Source organism: Carassius gibelio, chromosome A2 (assembly GCF_023724105.1).
Source record: "Carassius gibelio isolate Cgi1373 ecotype wild population from Czech Republic chromosome A2, carGib1.2-hapl.c, whole genome shotgun sequence".
Taxonomy (NCBI): Eukaryota; Metazoa; Chordata; class Actinopteri; order Cypriniformes; family Cyprinidae; genus Carassius; species Carassius gibelio.
In genome coordinates, this window is record NC_068372.1 from 3,865,141 (window position 1) to 3,882,288 (window position 17,148).

Genomic DNA, 17,148 nt, shown 5'->3' on the forward strand with positions numbered 1-17,148 from the left:
CTTCTGTGTATTTATACCCGGTCTGTCTTAGAATGTGTCACGGAGTCCTTGTTGAATGTGAATTCATGTCCGTCAATCTGTCTTGCCCGTGCCTTGTATTCTTGTTTTGTTTATGTTTGGATGGATGTTTTGGTTTTGACCCCTGCTTGGACTGTTACTCTTTTGGATTACCCTTTAATAAAGACTTACCTGCAATTGGTTCTATCTCCGTGGTTTCCTGTATCACCGATCGTGACAGGTTGTGCACAGACATACTTTCTTTTGACCACTAAAGGGCACCCCAGGTCGAGAAAAGAACAATCTCGAAGGCCCACGCAGCCCTGAAGAAGTCCAAAACCAAACAACAGTGCTCTTGGATCAGTGCAAAAAATCCAAAATAGGGCTAGAATGCTTATGGTTGTTTCCATTAGGTTTGCACAACAGAATGGGTGTTAAGGTTAGGGTGTTGTTTGGTGCAGTGCATCTTTCAAATTTTAAGAACTCAACATCTGTATGGGTTAGAGGAATGAAGATTTAAAGATCGAAATGGTTATGCACAGTCCTACTTTCTTCTCACTACTAAAGGTCAGCCTGGGTCAAGAAACGAAAATGATGCTTTGCCATAATGTCCCCATTATATCTGATTCTGATGATAGTAATAATGTCAACACCATATCATCTCATAATGTATTTATATGTTTTATATTTGATTGTGTTATGTAATAATAATAATCATAATAATAATTTTGTTTTATATTTCCCTACCTACCTACTTATGTACAGAAATTGTGTATTCTCTGTGATTTTCTATTTTTTTTCTAGGTTTGTATCAGTGAGGCCTTTCTTGGGCTGTGGTGTGCTACGGTGGACCGACCGGGACCGGATTCCAGGTGAGTGAGGTTAGTTTTAGTGAAGTGAATGAAATGATTGTTATTTTTGTGTGTTTGTTTTATTTTATTTTGTTCCAGGGGTCAGCCACCAATGTCCTTAGTAAAGAGGGTTGTAAATGGTCGGGGTGTACTGTAAAGGGCTGTCCAGACCGGATTTACAGGTAAGTGGGTTAGGTTTTAGGGCGGTAGATGATGTAGGGTTATAAGAAAAAATAGGACTTTATGCCCCAGGTGTATTTTATGAGGGGTTACTGACGGGTAGGTTTTAGGGGTTAGGTATATAGACGAGTTTCCTGAGTGAAATACGCCGACACGGCTCCGGGATATATTGTGCTGTTCCATCTACCATCAACCATCTACAAGGCGCCAATGTGGATGTGCTCCCCCGTATGCGTTGTATTAGAAACCAAAAACAGATGTTGAATCTCGGAAGTGGCTAGCGGCTGTGAAGCTGAAGAATCCGCCCAAAAGTCTGTTTGTTTGTTCTTATCACTTCATTGATAAAAAGCCCACAGAGGAAAACCCTTTCCCAGAACTTTGGTTGGGATACGAGCGACCTCCCCAGCAAAAGAGTCATAAACTCGACAGAAACACAAGTGACACGCAATCGGATGGTAAGTGTATCTTTATATTTTTCTGGTTAGCTAAAGTTTGCAGCATAAGTTCGACTGTTGATATATGTGTCTCTGTCCTATGTTAGTGGGGTATATACATTTATAGTTGATGCTGTTTGTCTTTTAGAAGTGTGCCTTGAGCCGAAGTTTAAAGATGCTGCAACACAATGGGAGGACCTAACAAAAACTGACCACAGCTACGCGGCAAAGTTGGACCACGTGTCGTGAACAAATCGATGCAGACTGGGGGTCAGACTGTGGCTGATGATATGCTGGTATATTTTTTTACTTTGGTGAAAACGATGTTGCCATTTAGTAAACCATCATGTAGTATTCCTGTTGTTGACCAAATACTGATGACCCTCATGAAACTGAAACTGAACCTTGTGTTAGGGGATGTGGCAAAGCGCTTTAAAGTGTCTAAAGGTGAAGTAAGTAAGGTGATTGCTCACTGGATTGATACATTGGGTGAGCAGGTTGAACCCATGGTTGCCTGGCTGCCAAGAAGTGTTATACGTGCTAACATGCCACCATCCTTTAAAAAGAACCACCCCCAGACCACTTGCATCATCGATTGTGCTGAAACGGCTATTCAGAGAGCAACAAACCTTAACTGTAGGAGTGCCGCTTTCAGTCATTACAAGGGAACCAATACAGCCAAATATCTTGTTGCCGTGTCACCTCATGGGCTGATAATGTTTATATCAGAGGCCTATGCTGGTAAAAGCAGTGACAAGTTTATCACTATAAACAGTGGGTTTCTGGAGGCCCTAAGGCCTGGTGATGAGGTAATGGCTGACAGGGGTTTCACGATTCGAGATGTACTACATGAAAGGAAGGTGAAATTGAATATTCCTGCCTTTACCCACAAGCGTGGTCAATTGACCAATGAGGAGGTAACGCGGACTAGACGAGTGGCCAATGTCCTTATACATGTGGAGAGGGCAATCCGAAGACTTAAAGTCTTCAAAATTCTGTCCCAAACTGTCCCCATCTCCATGACCCCGCGGTTGGACAAGATTCTTACCATATGTGCTGCTTTAGCAAACATGAGGTCCAGACTCATCCGACTGCCACATGAGGTTTAGGTCCCTATGAAAAGTAAAACCTGGGTTACCTGCAGTTTTTTTTTTTTTTTTTTATTGTACATATTCCTTTTTTATTTTATATATATATATATATATATATAAATATGTATATACACTTTCAGCTAGAAAAACCTGAGTAAATTTATTGTTCCCTTTCTGGTGTTGTGATTATTGATAAGACAAAACAGAGTTTTAACTAAGAAAAACTTGTGAGTGCTATTCTTTTTCTTGTATTGTAAATATTGACACATGACAATAAACAAATTGATTCAAGAAGAAATGAATTCATTTTTATTGATCCTATGCCATAACAAAGGAACAATTTCACTAACTCCTTAATGGATGATTTTTTTTTAATAGTTAAATAAAAACAAAGTAAATACAGGGAAAAAATCTCACAATAGCACAAAAAGAAAAAGACTGGAATAAAATATTAAATAAATAAAATTAATAAAAAAAGAAATAAGTGATTTATATAAAAATAAATAAAAGTAAGTAAAAGGGGACAACAGGGGACAAGGGGTTAAAAAAGGAATGACAAATTACCCCAGTACACATAAGCAGGTCATGCTGATTTTACAACATCCATGTATCTGGAACACAATCCAGCCTTCCATCATCGAAGTCATCTACAACTTTTGGCAACATGTGGGTGAAATAGAAGGAGTGTAGCCTTGAGATATGTCCCTCAACAAAGGTTTGGTCGTAGAGCACGTTGAGCTGCAGACATTCAGTGTTACTCCAAATCACCAACAAGACTTGCCGTAGCCCTGTGCAGTGCATGCCCAGTTGCACCTGCATGTAATATCCCTTTGGCCCATTGAAGGACAGATGGAATTCCCCTGTGGGCATGCGTTTAGCAGCAAGTGCGTCAGTAAGGGATTGGTTTTTGACTAAGACAGGGCACTTGATCTCCAGTAGTGTGTCTCTGTTCATGACACCATCCGGACTCGCAGCAAGCCATGGCTCACTCGGGCAAAGCACCAAACCTTTCACATCGATGTCATGACCTTGGTCTTGCAGGTATTGCCTGGCGTGCTCTTCACCCTCTGCTCCTTGCCGGGTTGCTGCGTTACCGTGAAAGGTAGGATGGAGGTGTTCAGACAAGAATTTGTCTGGTGCTGTGGTAGCCCAAACTGGCACATTCTTGGCTGTGCTTGCTGTTATCTGTACCCGTCGCATGTCATGCCACAGTTGTTCCCTGCTCTGTTCTTTTGTGTGCTGCTCAATGTACATAAATTAGGTTGTGGTCATGTCAATGTATGTGGTGTAGAATGCCCTACATTTCTCACATTCCAGTTGTGTGTTGTGATCACCATGATGTAGGGGCAGTGGAGCTTTTGATGTCTCGGCAGACTGAGCAGGGAGGCTGTTGTTAAAAGTGAGCTGCATTAGTCCACTGCCAGGTGCAGTGAAAAGTGCCGCTATTGGTGTGGAGAGACAGTAATTTTGCCATTCTTCCAGTGTCTCATGGACTTTTACCTTGCGACTAGGTGTAGAAACTATGCTGGAGGAGGATGCCTGTGATGCTGGTTGGTATAGGTAATTTCTGCTGTGTCTTCGGAAAGACACATCTCTGATTTTTTGCTGCCCAGTATTGCTTTTTGTCCCGGCATTCCAACAATTCTGCACATCAGTGCAGGCAAGCCCCGTCTTCCCTTGCCTCACAGCATTTCCTACCTGCAGACAGATAGAAACAAAATCACACACTTTTTAAATAATGGTTTGAGCATCACAGCACAATTGACTTCTTTTAGAGAAAACATTTTGTAAATCAAAATAACATTAACATCAATGTTTAACCCCTTTATGCCTGAGTTTATTTAGACTTATATAAAAAAATCTGGAAAAATATGAAAAAAATTTTATAAAAGAAAATACCTGCTGCATTTCTGGATTTTTTTTTATATTTTACCTTTACCTTTGTTAGATCACATTTAAGAATTGCAACCTTGTGCGGGCAGTTGTAGTTCACACTCTCTCACACTTAGACACAATCTCTCTCTCACATGCATACGCACACACACACACACACACATACAGACACGCACACACATACAGACACACACACACACACACACATTTGTATTACTCGTCGTGTTCTGTTATAGATTAACACACGGATAACGTTACATACAAACATCTTAAAACATATGCGGGGACAGGGGTTAGGGTTAGGGTTAGGGTTAGTGGAGAAGGGTATTCCTGCACAACCGGAGGCTGCAGTTTCAGGACCCTAGTCCACCTACCATACTGGATCAACACTAATTAAAGATGGACGACGTGGACAGCAATCAGACGGTGAGTACCCATATTTAATTCAGTTTTATTTTATAACGTTTAAACGGTGCAAAGTTTACATAATGATAACTGCTAACTATGAATGAATAATTAATTCCCACCAATTTAAGAATTTGTGAGCTAGTTTTATTAATTACTACGACGTTAATTCATGGCCATGATTTCATAAATCCTTGTTGAGTTTTAATGACGAAGTATTATAAGTGAATCTAGCCAGCACATTAATTAAACTTATCAGATGACAAGAGCATGGTTGATGTAAGGTTTGTAAGATTTACCTGCAGCTTAATGTATTAGTGTGAATACTGGCTTAATAGTCATAGTTTTACCATATTTATGTATTAAATATCTTTCATAATTAAACTGCACTGACTGCCTAGTTGCAGTATGTGATAGCCTGTTGTTTTGGCATTGTTTTGCAATGATGAATGGGACATTTGGCAATTTGAATAGCTTGTTACAATTTGGCCTAATCTGCAGGTCTACTCCACATACAGTCCATTGATATCATGAGTTAGTTTCTGTCATGTTCTGCATGGCCAATAGAAAGTGATTTTATGGATTTGATTAGGCTCATTGTAGGACAGATGATATATCATATTTTCATGATCTCAAAATATTCTAACATGCTGCAAGGAAAAGGGATTCACTTTGGTGATGTTGTCGCAAAAATGACATATACTGTATATATATATATATATATATATATATATATATATATATATATATATATATATATATATATATATAAACATTCTTGAATCATTCTTGTCTTGTCTTCCCTCTCAACAACTTTTAAAACATCAGCTGAAATTTAGTGACTCCATACGCTGATTCCAACTTTAACTTACCTGATAATGAGCTAATTCACCTTAAGGAGGTTAATCAATATACTGTATAATTCAAGAGACTAAGACTTTTAAGGTTCTTACTTTTTTACAATTGTTTTAAAATTGATATACAACATCAATTTTACAAAATTGATATTTCATTTATATTCTGTGCACACTTAGTCATTAACCCCTGCTGCATTTTGAATCAAAAATCACATTTAAAAAGTACTACTGAGATTAATATATTAATGCTATACAAAGTAACGTGACTGCAAACTGAACCAACAGGGTCCTGAAACTGCACCATCGCTATATCGTCCAGTACGGTAGGTGGCGCTGCAGCCTCCGGTTGTTGACTGAGCGTGTTGTCGGTCTGCGTGCGCGTCCCCGCGCCAGGCGGCGCTCGCGACACACGCGCTTCCTCCAGCAGCTGAAGCTCGAGAAGCAGCAGCTCACGCCAGAGACAACAGAACACGTTACAGTCGAAAACAAACGCGAGATATCAGCTGAAACACACCTGGACTGGAGCGGGAGGACGTGCAGTTACTGTCTAGTAGAAACACGCGATTCTGACCGAGATGCCGCGATGAAGACTCGCCTCCGAACCTTGTCTTCATCATCCGGAAAGATGAACTTTATAAAAGAGGAGAGCGAGGAGACGAGGATCCCCGAGCCGTGGAGGGTGAAAGAAGAGCAGACAGAGGAACAGAGAGGTTTGAGTCCACAGTAACACACACTACAGATACTCATCTTTACATGACTAGACTGTGTTTAGAGTCCAGTCACAGTTACACTAAACACTGCTGACTCCAGTACTCCAAAACACGTCAAATACACAGCAAAATCTGCATTGAAACCGTTTTAAATATATATAAAGTACGTGTGTTAATAATTCTGTATTTAGATTTATTCTGTACATTTTCAGCGTGTTTAGCTGCATTGTAATTAGGGATGCACCGATATGAAAAAATTGGCCGATAACCGATAATTCTTTAATTATGAAAGCTGATAACCAACATTACTTGTGTATAAAATATATATATAAGGCGATAAGATGAAGACACCTTAATTAAACAAATCATTCAATATTGTCATTATTAAGAGTATTTGGCATTTCCAATTAATATAGGCCTATTATTTTCTCACAGCACGTGAGGTAAAAAAAACATTAGGATATTAGCTGAGACTACTCGATGAAAATGTAGTAAAAATGTCTTTTAAAGCAGGTTTATTATAGCCTACAGTGAATTATAGCCTATAGGCATATACCCTAAACACAATTAACACAGTGTTAATGTGTGCGTCCGATGCAGAAAGCACCATCTATCATGGTGAAAGACGTTTGACTTGCACACAGTTTGCACGGTGCTTATATGATATCCACGGTTTCTCCTTCACAGTTTAAAACAGAAGGAGACTATTTCCAATATTGTAATACACCCGCGCTACAACTTACTAACAACTTTTTTTTTATTTATTCAATAGTTATATGTGTTGTTTGCGGCTCAAAGCAGAGGTGCACATTTAATTTCCGTTCCTTCGACAGTGGTCGGTCAGTGATGTGTGTCTGTCGTGTTCACCTCAGGCTCGCTGGACGTGAAGGAGGAGCGTGAAGAGCTGGATGTGGACGAGGACCCCCAGCGTCTCCTCAGCGGACAGAAGATCCTCAGCTGCTCCGAGTCCGGCAAGAGCTTGTCTCAGAAGAGAGCTCAGAGAACCAACGGCTTCTTCTTCACCTGCCTCGAGTGCAAACAGAGCTTCGAGACCAAGGAGCACCTGATGGACCACTTCAGGATCCACGACGGGGAAAGCTGCAAAGAGACCGAAACCAGCCTGATGCTGAAAGCGGCTCCGAGCATGGACAGCAGACTGCCCTTCACCTGCTTTCAGTGCCAGAAGAGCTTCGTGTGTAAACAGCACCTGATGGATCACTACAGGATCCACACGGTGGAGCGACCGTTCCCCTGCGATCAGTGCGACAAGAGCTTCATTCACAAGCAGAGCCTGAAGAACCACCTGAGAGTTCACACAGGCTTGAGACCACACGTGTGCCATCTGTGTGGCAAGAGCTACATCCACAAAGACAACCTGACGGATCACCTCCGGATCCACTCCGGAGAGAAGCCCTTCGGCTGTGATCAGTGCGGGAAGAGCTTCACACACAAGGGAAGCCTCCTGCATCACATGAAGATCCACACCGGACTCAAGCCCTTCACCTGCCGCCAGTGCGGACGCCACTTCACTCACAAAGGAAACCTGAAGATTCACACACGCATTCACTCCGGAGAAAGACCCTTCACCTGTCCTCAGTGCGGCAAGAGCTTCATGTATCACGGGAACCTGGTGGGACACATGAAGAAGCACTCGGGAGAGAAACTGTTCCACTGCACAAAGTGCGACAAGAGCTTCGCCGAGTCCTGGCATCTGAAGAAACACGTGAAAACACACGCCAACGAGCGACCCTACATGTGCTCTCAGTGCGGACACGGCTTCTTAACTCACAACAACTTCACAGAGCACCAGAAGATCCACACGGGAGAGAGGCCGCACGTGTGCTTCGACTGCGGCAAGGCCTTCACCAGACTCATATACCTGAAGCGGCACCAGAGGATCCACACCGGAGAGAAGCCGTACAAGTGCGCTCGCTGCGGGGTGTGCTTCACCGTCATGGACTCGCTCCGAGCACACGAGAGAGTGCACACCGGAGAGAAACCCTTCAAGTGCCCGCTGTGTGGGAAGAGCTTCGGACGGCTGACTACACTACTGACTCATAAGAAGAAGCACTGCCCCAAACTGACGGACGAGAAGCTCGAAATGTGACCCTGGAGCCTTAAGTGTCACATCCTCTGAAGCTGAACAAATCATCTCTCCAGTGATGTGTGCTTTGTGAGGAGGACAAGATTTGTCTGAGATACAACTGTTTAAAAATCTGGAATCTGAGGGAGCACAAAAATCTAAATATTGAGAAATTGCAATGCATATTACTAATCAGAAATTATGTTTTGATATATTTACGGTAGGAAATATCTTCATGGAACATGATCTTTACTTAATATCCTAATGATTTTTGACATAAAAGAGAAATGTATCATTGTGACCCATACAATGTACTGTTGTCTATTGCTACAAATACACCCCAGAGACTCAAGACTAGTTTTGTGCTCGAGGGACACAGATGTTATTTCGGGGAGCAGCAGTACTATTAGATAACATTAGATCTGCATTACGTTCACTGAAAAGAAGTCTGTTGAACGTTTACTCATTCCAGATCAGGATGAGTTTGTGTCTTCATCAGGTTTGTAGAAATGTAGCACTGCATCAGTGTCTCATCAATGGATGCTCTGCAGTGAATGGGTGCCGTCAGAATGAGAGTCTGATAAAAACATCACAATAATCCACAGCACTCCAGTCCATCAGTGAACATCTGGAGAAGACAAAACCTGAAACACATCCAGCATTAAGATGATTTTAACTCAAACACATAGAGTCTATAATCCATAACAAAGCTTTGTTTGGACTCTCATTCCGACGGCACCCATTTACTGTAGAGCTTCCATTGATGAGAGACTGAAGAAACACACTCATCCTGATCTGGGATGATCTGAGGATGAACACACTTACATTATCATTTTTGGGTGAACTATTCCTCTAACAGCTTCATCTACTTCTTCATGTTTGTTGTGAGGTGATGCGTGTGGAAGAATCAGATTGGAAGCTTAATATTACGTTTCCACAGAAAACAAACAGGACCTTTCTTCCAAACATTTAGACTTTGTTCTGTTGAACACAAACTATGTTCAGCCGAGCGTCTCCAGAGAGGAGTTCAGAAGTCATTCTCTGCTGTAACTCAACTCTCTCTGTCCTGTAGGATATGGAGAATATTCACATGTCATCCTTCTCACAGTAATAATGGCACAGCTGCTGTTTTTTACCTTCCTCTAATCACGTGTGAGAATCTGTCTGCATCATAATGAGGTTATTATTACGGTGTAGCATCAGTCAAGCCCATCTGTGTGTGTGTGTGTGTGTGTGTGTGTGTGTGGTTATGATTAATTGCATTCTCGTAACCAAGGCTCAAATGTGTGCAAACTGTACATGATGACATTAACAAATAAAAAGAGCAAAATCATCTTTTGTGTGTTAGTAGTATTCATGAAGCCAATGTTCAGTTTATTAATCATTTTTTAAATAATTTGAACATTTTAGATTAGATCATAAGAATAGTCTGAAAAAAATGTTTCCTGCATGAGACGTACCTGCCAAGGAAACCCAGTAAACACACACACACACACACATCGTTATGGTTTCTTCAACTTGATCTTGTCTTGACTTAGATGTTGTTACTGTAACCGTTTATTAGTTCTAGAAATTATTCTAGTTTCTGTAGAATTGTTCAGATCTTAGAGCTGCTTGAACGGGAAAACTCTATTATGAACTCATAACTCATTATGAGCTTGTTAGTGTATTCATTAACTCTTTAAATAGATATTTTACTGTTTTTTTTTTTCATTTTGTCCATCTTGAGTACGCTCATTATAACTCACAGAAAAACAATTAAAGCAATTAAAAACCAACAAAATGTGGATACATGCAGACTTTAATGGCTAATATTACCCACAATCCATTGCGCTCTGGAGGAGTATTCAGTTCAGATCTACAAACATGCATAAAAAGGTTTTTAAAAAAACTACAAACATGGTGGATATGTGCTTTAGATAAAGGCATAAGAGTTACTAATAATTAACATTTAGCATAGGTTCATTTAATGCTATCTGTGTTATATTTCACATGCAACAACAATGTTAAACATTATACTTTTAAATGCATCATGATGCAACACATATGAGCAGTGGTCTGTGCATTAAAGTCGCTTTAATTAGATCTGTTTTGTTTGTCCAGCTGTGCTTCTTGTTGAATGTGTTCAGGGTTACAGCAGCCTGCTCACTTCGGCCTCTTCGGACAGTGCTGTCGGACATGTTTCTGTCGAGTGCATGATGAGCTGAAACTCTTGTCGCAGAGCGAACACTTGTAGGGCTTTTCTCCGCTGTGGACTCTGTAGTGACCCTTCAGTTCTCCGGCTCTTCTGAAACTCTTCCCGCACACAGAGCACACGTGAGCTTTCACGCCGGTGTGAATCTTGAGGTGCAGTTTAAAACAGTCCCGCCGTGAGAAACTCTTCCCACACACAGAGCAGAAGTAAGCTCTCTCGTTGGCGTGAGCCATCATGTGCTTCTTCAGATGTGAGGCCAGGATGAACGCTTTACCGCACTCCTCACATTTAAAGGGTTTTACTCCGGTGTGACAGCGCAGATGATATGAGAGCGTGTCCGGCTGCGTGAAACTCTTCCCACACAGATGACACGTGAAAGGCGTCGCTTCTGTGTGAATCCGTAAGTGATAGTTAAGGTTTCCTTTAAATGTGAAGCTATGTCCGCACTCGCTGCATGTGTACGGCTTCTCTCCGGTGTGGATTCTCATGTGGGACTTCAGGTTTTCTTTAAGTGCGAAACCCTTTCCACACTCCACACACACGTGAGGTTTCTCTCCGGTGTGACTGCGTATGTGATTGCTCAGGATGCATTTACGCATGAAACTCTTCCCACACTGATCACATGTGAACGGCTTCTCTCCGGTGTGGATGCTCATGTGAATCTTGAGGTTTTCACTCAGTGAGAAACCCTTCCCACACTCGGAGCACGTGTAAGGCTTCTCCTCGGTGTGACTTCGCATGTGTTCGTTCAGGAGATGTCTGCGCGTGAATCTCCGTCCACACTGATCACACAAATAAGGTTTTTCTCCGGTGTGAATCTTCATGTGATCATTCAGGACTGTTTTACGCACAAAACTATTTCCGCACAGATCACATGTGACGGATTTTCTTTTCTGGGAGATTTTCTTGTCAGTGTGTGAGGAGGTCACAGATTCCTGATGGTTTTCCTCTGTATCGTCTAGTTCTGGACGTTCCTCTTTCACCTCCATCAGACCTAAAGTGAACACATTAAATAGTTTAAATTAATTTCAAGAGACAAAAAAACTGAAAAAAAAAACCTGCTATACAAATCCAAGAAATTGTAAATGATTTTACTATCTACTTGGAATAAAATAATTTAATTGTTTAAAAAAAAGATTAATTCAATATCAACTTTTTATTTTATTTTTCACAAATAAAGAACAATAAAAACGAATAAAAAGTAACCACTGTAACAAGTAACAGTCAAATGTTTCCGCTCTCATCAGATGTAACAAAACATCAGAGCGCGCGTTTGTTACAGTGTTTCAACCGCGGGAAAACGTCACATAACGTTACATTTGAAATGTATCTGTTCATTAGTTAGACCTTATTTACTCAACCTTTTCATAACATATGTTTGAATAAATCTGTTATGACATTTAGATGAACAAAAAAAAAAAAAAATACATAATGTGGCATAAATGTTTGAGTATTGATTATTATATCTGAAGTACAGCAGTTGAATGTAATGTTTTGTGATTTGCTTTTTCATTTTAAATTAATATTTATATTGTACCGACAGACAGGAACCTATTGTTATTCAATTCAATTCAATTCAAGTTTATTTGTATAGCGCTTTTTACAAAATAAATCAAAGATCCATTCTTGACATTTATTAGTGTAATGTTCATTATACATAAATATTAGTATCATGAATGGACACCAACCGCTTTGTTCCTCAGTATCTTCATCTTTCACTGTACAGGGTTCTTCCTCATTCATATCCATGAACTCTGATTTAATGCGCTCCATTTTTTTTGCAATGAAAATTTCCGCAGATTTGATTAATGCTCCATAAACCTTTATTAATCTCGTTCTGTTTCCAAATCAGTGCTCCAGATGTGTCTTCTTCTGCCTTTGAGATTAAGTATAGCTCGCCATTACCGCCACCTACTAGACTGGAGGAAGGGTTTTATTCCACTACAAAAATACAGCATTCCAGATAACAAGAGAATACAGAAAGAAACAATATGCAAATTAAAATGCAGTTTCTTTAAAATATATTTTATATTAAGCAGATTTTTTAGGTTGTTAGTGGTAAATTTAAATCAGAGGCACAATTTTTTTTTCAAAGTCAAGAACACATGCATATTTTTTCTGTGATACCTGCAACATTTCAATGAAACACACACAAACACAAAAAAAACTCCCCTGAACACAAGAGGAAATATGAAGGGCAGTCTGATTGTTTCAGGAGATTGTCGAGGGCCTTTTCCTCCATCATAAGGAACAGGGCTCTTCCACTGGCCCCGGAGCAGATGAGAGAACTTCTGTCTGAGATTATTTGTATCACCTTCATTACAGGATACTAAAGTAAAATGTAACTTTAATTTTTCTTAATAATGTGTTTATATATATATATACAGTATATATACTGTATATTTAAGTATAGCCTGTTATCCGAGTGGAAGGGCCTCTTGTAGGGTTTCTGCTCTGTAATATACATGTATCTTAGTTCATTTCAGACTGGTCAGAAGAGTGTGAAAATGTAATAATGGTAGGCTGGAGGAAACGTCCAGTGCCTTTCAGAGAAAACTCCAGAAGAATAAGAGTCCATCATCTCTGTATGATTGGAGTGTCACACTGGAAGACAAACACAGAGAAATCTTTAAATATCAATGCTACAACATCATGAAGGTCAATTACTTTAACTGATAACTACTTACAGATGTCAAATCAAAGGCTGCTCCCAAGACAAGATGTACTGGAAAACAACAACAAATGAGAATATTATCCCTGTAAACAGCACAAAAAACAATAATAATATTCAACAAACAAGATATTCATACCTCCACAGACAAGGGCCTTGTTGAAGTAAATCTGAAGACTATAATTTGACCAGTTTGGCTCTTTGACCTGGGCCAACTTCCTCTACAGCTTACTGGGCTCGGTCTGTGTATGGAGGTCTCCTGCAGCTGTGAAGTCCAGTCTTCCACCTGACTTTGATGGCAGCTACAGCGACACACAGTAGTGCTTGATTGTACAGAGCTACGGTGTCACACCGTCATCCCTTCTCCTTCAGAGTCAAGTTTTTCCAACTACAAGTCCCACTGCACCTTTAAGGCTATGGTGGGCATGTCCCCTCACGGAGCCCTGACTTTTGTGTCAGCACTCTTTGAGGGTTCCATGAGCGACTGAGAGGTGTTTCGTCTGTCAGGGATTACATCACTCTTAACAACTGACATGGCCATAATGGTGGACAAGGGATTCTTGGTTGATGACCTTGTACCTGGGCCTGTTCATTCTCCTGCCTTCCTCTCCAAGAGCGCCCAAATGTCAGAGGTGGATGTTCTGATGACGCAGTCCATTGCCAAAGACCGCTACCAGCTCCAATCTGTTTATGTGCCGCCCACGTTGTGCATCCATCCTTTTTGTTAAATTTCATGGAGCCAGTGCTAATCCAAAGGGAAGAACACGTTATTGATACGCTATGCCCTCTAAAGTGAAGCTGAGGAACTTCCTGTCTCTTGATGATCTGAATATGAAAACATACATCCTTCAGATCGATCGTGACAAACCAGTCAATTGGTTGAATCTGAGACAGAATAGATTTTACCCTCAAAACTTGAATTTGCTCATCCTGAGTGCAAGATTCAAATGGTGTAAATCCAATATTGGTTGTAAGCCACCATTTTTTGGCACAAAATATCAGATGCAAAAACCTTACTCTATCTGAGTGGGGTATACTTCTTCTATAGCCCCTTTTTTCTCATCACAGCACTGCAGTTTCTTTCGAAAAGGCTTTAATGGCCTCAAGACCTGTGATGTCTCCACATAGAATTTCTGAGCATGGAAAGCTCATGCCGTAAATAAGAACAGGGAATGCATGTGTCAAGGTCGCTGCGTTTTATTGTATGTAATCCTAAAGCGTGTTTACAGCAAGATTTATTCCAACAGGATGCACAATAAGGCCCTGCTGCTAATAAGAAAGCGGCAGTTTTGTAGGCTGTCATAAATGGGCCGTCTTTGTCAGACCCTTGGGCAGTCCCCCGTTTTGAAGCTCAATCCTTTCTTTATAAAGTTCTGGTGTAGGAAAAGTAGAGTATTGACTGTAAATTTTGGATATCATCTAAATTAGCTGTTGGCTTTTGCTTTCCCTCTCTTTGTTAATAAAAGGATTATATGAAATAATGTCCCCCCTGAGCACTACTTTCAGTGTCTCCCATAGGAGAGAGGGGGAGACTTACTTCTTTGAGTTGAATTTAAAAAAATTGTCAATTTAAGAGGATACATGTTTCCAAAATGAGTCATCTGATAATAGTGTAGAATTAAATCGCCATATGTGGGTCGTAAAATAAGATGGAATGAAGAGATCTAATTGTAAGGAAGCATGATCAGATTCTACAGTAGCAGAATATTCAACTCCCTTTACTGAAGAAAGGAGATTTTTGTCGATAATTTGCCATTTTAGAAGTTGTCTGCGGTTTTGGGTTGGAGCGGTCCAAATTTAGGTCCATTACACAGTTTAGATCACCACCTAAAATCAGATAATGTGAATTAAGGCTAGGTAAAGCAGCAATCACCTTATTTACAAAATTCTTATCCCAATTAGAGGTGTACACACTATTTCAACACCAGCAAGACCTAGGTATGAAATAGTTTTCCAGACACCATGATAAAACGACGCTGAGGTTCGACAGAATTCTGATACAGTTATTAATGAAGTAACCAGAAAGAGAGCGATAGCGACAGAGAAACAGAGAGCTTGTGTGAATTAGGGTAATGTACCTCTGTGCATCTCTAAACACTCTTCTGCTGCAGTTAGGAGAGCTGCCTGCAACTACGTTCGCCGTGTGTTTCCCTGAAAATAATTGCACACCTCAGAATGTTCGTCAGCCAATCAGATTCAAGCATTAAACGGCCCTGTAGTATAAAACACACTAAAATGGATGAGGTTTACTAAAATAAAGGATCACTGCACAGTAAGTCAAAAAACTTAAATCTTAAATGCCAAGGAGAAGAAATAAGTTTTAAGAGGAGACTTAAAAACAGATAGAGTTGGAGAAGTTCTGATATGAATTGGGAGACTATTCCACAACTTATAGCCAGCAACAGAAAAAGCATGATCACCTCTCATGAGTGCTCTTGCCTGAATGTATGGATGTAAACAATCAGATAGGTACTATTGAGCCTGATAATGGAAAGATTTATATACAAACAGTACAAGTTTAAAATCAGTTCTATATTTGACTGGCAGCCAATGCAATGAAATAAAACTGGTGTGATACACTCATGTTTGTGCTTCCCATAAAGAAGCTGAGCCACTGCATTCTGAACCAACTGTAAATGAGAAACCCATGACTGAGGAGCACCGAAATAAAATGAGTTGCAGTAATCCAGTCGTGACGTTACAAAAGCCTGCATGACCATTTTAGACTTCTTTAAAGATAAAAATGGCTTCACCTTTGTCAGAAGATGAAGATGATAAAACCAAGACTTGACCACCGCAATTATATGCTTATCAAAGTTAAGATTGTTATCGAACCAAACACCTTAGTTTCTTGCACATGTAGTTCTATGAGGAGTAAGAAGTTCAGATTCAAAATAATTTACACAGTGGTCATTTGAGCCAAACAAAAAAAAAATTCACTTTTAGTTTCATTGAGGCTTAAGAAATTACTTGTACTGTTTGTAATCCGCTTCAAAGGGATGTAGATTTGAGTGTTGTCGGCATACAGATGAAAATAACGCCTAAACTTTTTTAAAATAGATCCTAAAGGAAGCATATAAAAAGAAAACTGTACTGACCAAGAATTGAGCCCTGAGGGACACCAGACTTTAAATAAGTCTCAGATGAGGATTGTTTTCTTAATACTAATAACATTCCTCCTATTGGTGAGAAATGAACGAAACAACTGCAACACCGTACCCCGGAGGCCAACACAAGTTACAAGACGTGATATAAGTGTATCATGATCAGTTAGATCAAAGGCATAACTGAACCAGAGCCTTAGTAATTAGCATAGTATTGTCACGGTTGGTAAACCATGATCTCTGGCTTTTGCACTTTGTGGTGAAGTCTGTGTGTTTCGCGTCTGCATTGATTAGCTTGTGGGCGTCTCCGTTAATTGTCATCAGCAGCAGCTGTCACTCATTACCCTCTATGTATAATGGCTTGTCTCACGCCTTGTGTTTGTGAGAGTGTTGTTTCATGTCGTTAACCATGTTTGCCTTCTGTTGTGTTCTGTGTTTGTTGGATGTCCGTGTCTTCCCCCAGGACCTCGTCCACTCTTCGCAACCACCACAAGCACCATGACTTACCTTCGGCTCGCTTCCCCGCAGTTCCTGTGCCACCCTCTCCTGCTACCAACTCACCACCACCATCTGGATTACTCACCACATTCCACCATCTTGGATTATCGTCTTCCCAGCATTGTTTGTGTTCTAGTTTTTGTTTTTGTCTTCATTAAATATTTGTTCATACTCGCACTT

General features: G+C 40.4%; 2 protein-coding genes and 1 long non-coding RNA gene across 3 annotated transcripts; 1 reads left to right on the forward strand and 2 right to left on the reverse strand.

Moving 5' to 3' along the window:
• The first annotated feature begins 6,101 nt into the window (after positions 1 to 6,101).
• Positions 6,102 to 8,853, forward strand: zgc:174263 (uncharacterized protein LOC569949 homolog). Its single transcript, XM_052609410.1, has 2 exons — positions 6,102 to 6,418; positions 7,291 to 8,853. The coding sequence occupies exons 1-2, from the start codon at positions 6,292 to 6,294 to the stop codon at positions 8,523 to 8,525; spliced, it is 1,362 nt and encodes a 453-aa protein (XP_052465370.1). The 5' UTR covers positions 6,102 to 6,291; the 3' UTR covers positions 8,526 to 8,853.
• Positions 8,854 to 10,284: 1,431 nt separating this feature from the next.
• Positions 10,285 to 12,616, reverse strand: LOC128022191 (gastrula zinc finger protein XlCGF8.2DB). The gene is made up of 2 exons (XM_052609504.1): positions 12,384 to 12,616; positions 10,285 to 11,689 (listed from the first exon to the last, which is right to left on the reverse strand). The coding sequence occupies exons 1-2, from the start codon at positions 12,466 to 12,468 to the stop codon at positions 10,647 to 10,649; spliced, it is 1,128 nt and encodes a 375-aa protein (XP_052465464.1). The 5' UTR covers positions 12,469 to 12,616; the 3' UTR covers positions 10,285 to 10,646.
• A 12-nt stretch (positions 12,617 to 12,628) lies between these two features.
• Positions 12,629 to 14,984, reverse strand: LOC128022295 (uncharacterized). Its single transcript, XR_008185896.1, has 3 exons — positions 13,506 to 14,984; positions 13,383 to 13,420; positions 12,629 to 13,299 (listed from the first exon to the last, which is right to left on the reverse strand). It is a non-coding gene; the product is annotated as an uncharacterized LOC128022295 (long non-coding RNA).
• Between the last annotated feature and the right edge of the window lie 2,164 nt (positions 14,985 to 17,148).

Coding starts and splice junctions, on each gene's coding strand:
- zgc:174263 (XM_052609410.1), top strand. CDS start 6,292: ATGAAGACTCGCCTCCGAACCTTGTCTTCATCATCCGGAAAGATGAAC. Junction 6,419..7,290: donor GCAGACAGAGGAACAGAGAG/GTTTGAGTCCAC, acceptor TGTTCACCTCAG/GCTCGCTGGACGTGAAGGAG.
- LOC128022191 (XM_052609504.1), bottom strand. CDS start 12,468: ATGGAGCGCATTAAATCAGAGTTCATGGATATGAATGAGGAAGAACCC. Junction 11,690..12,383: donor AGATACTGAGGAACAAAGCG/GTTGGTGTCCAT, acceptor TGTTCACTTTAG/GTCTGATGGAGGTGAAAGAG.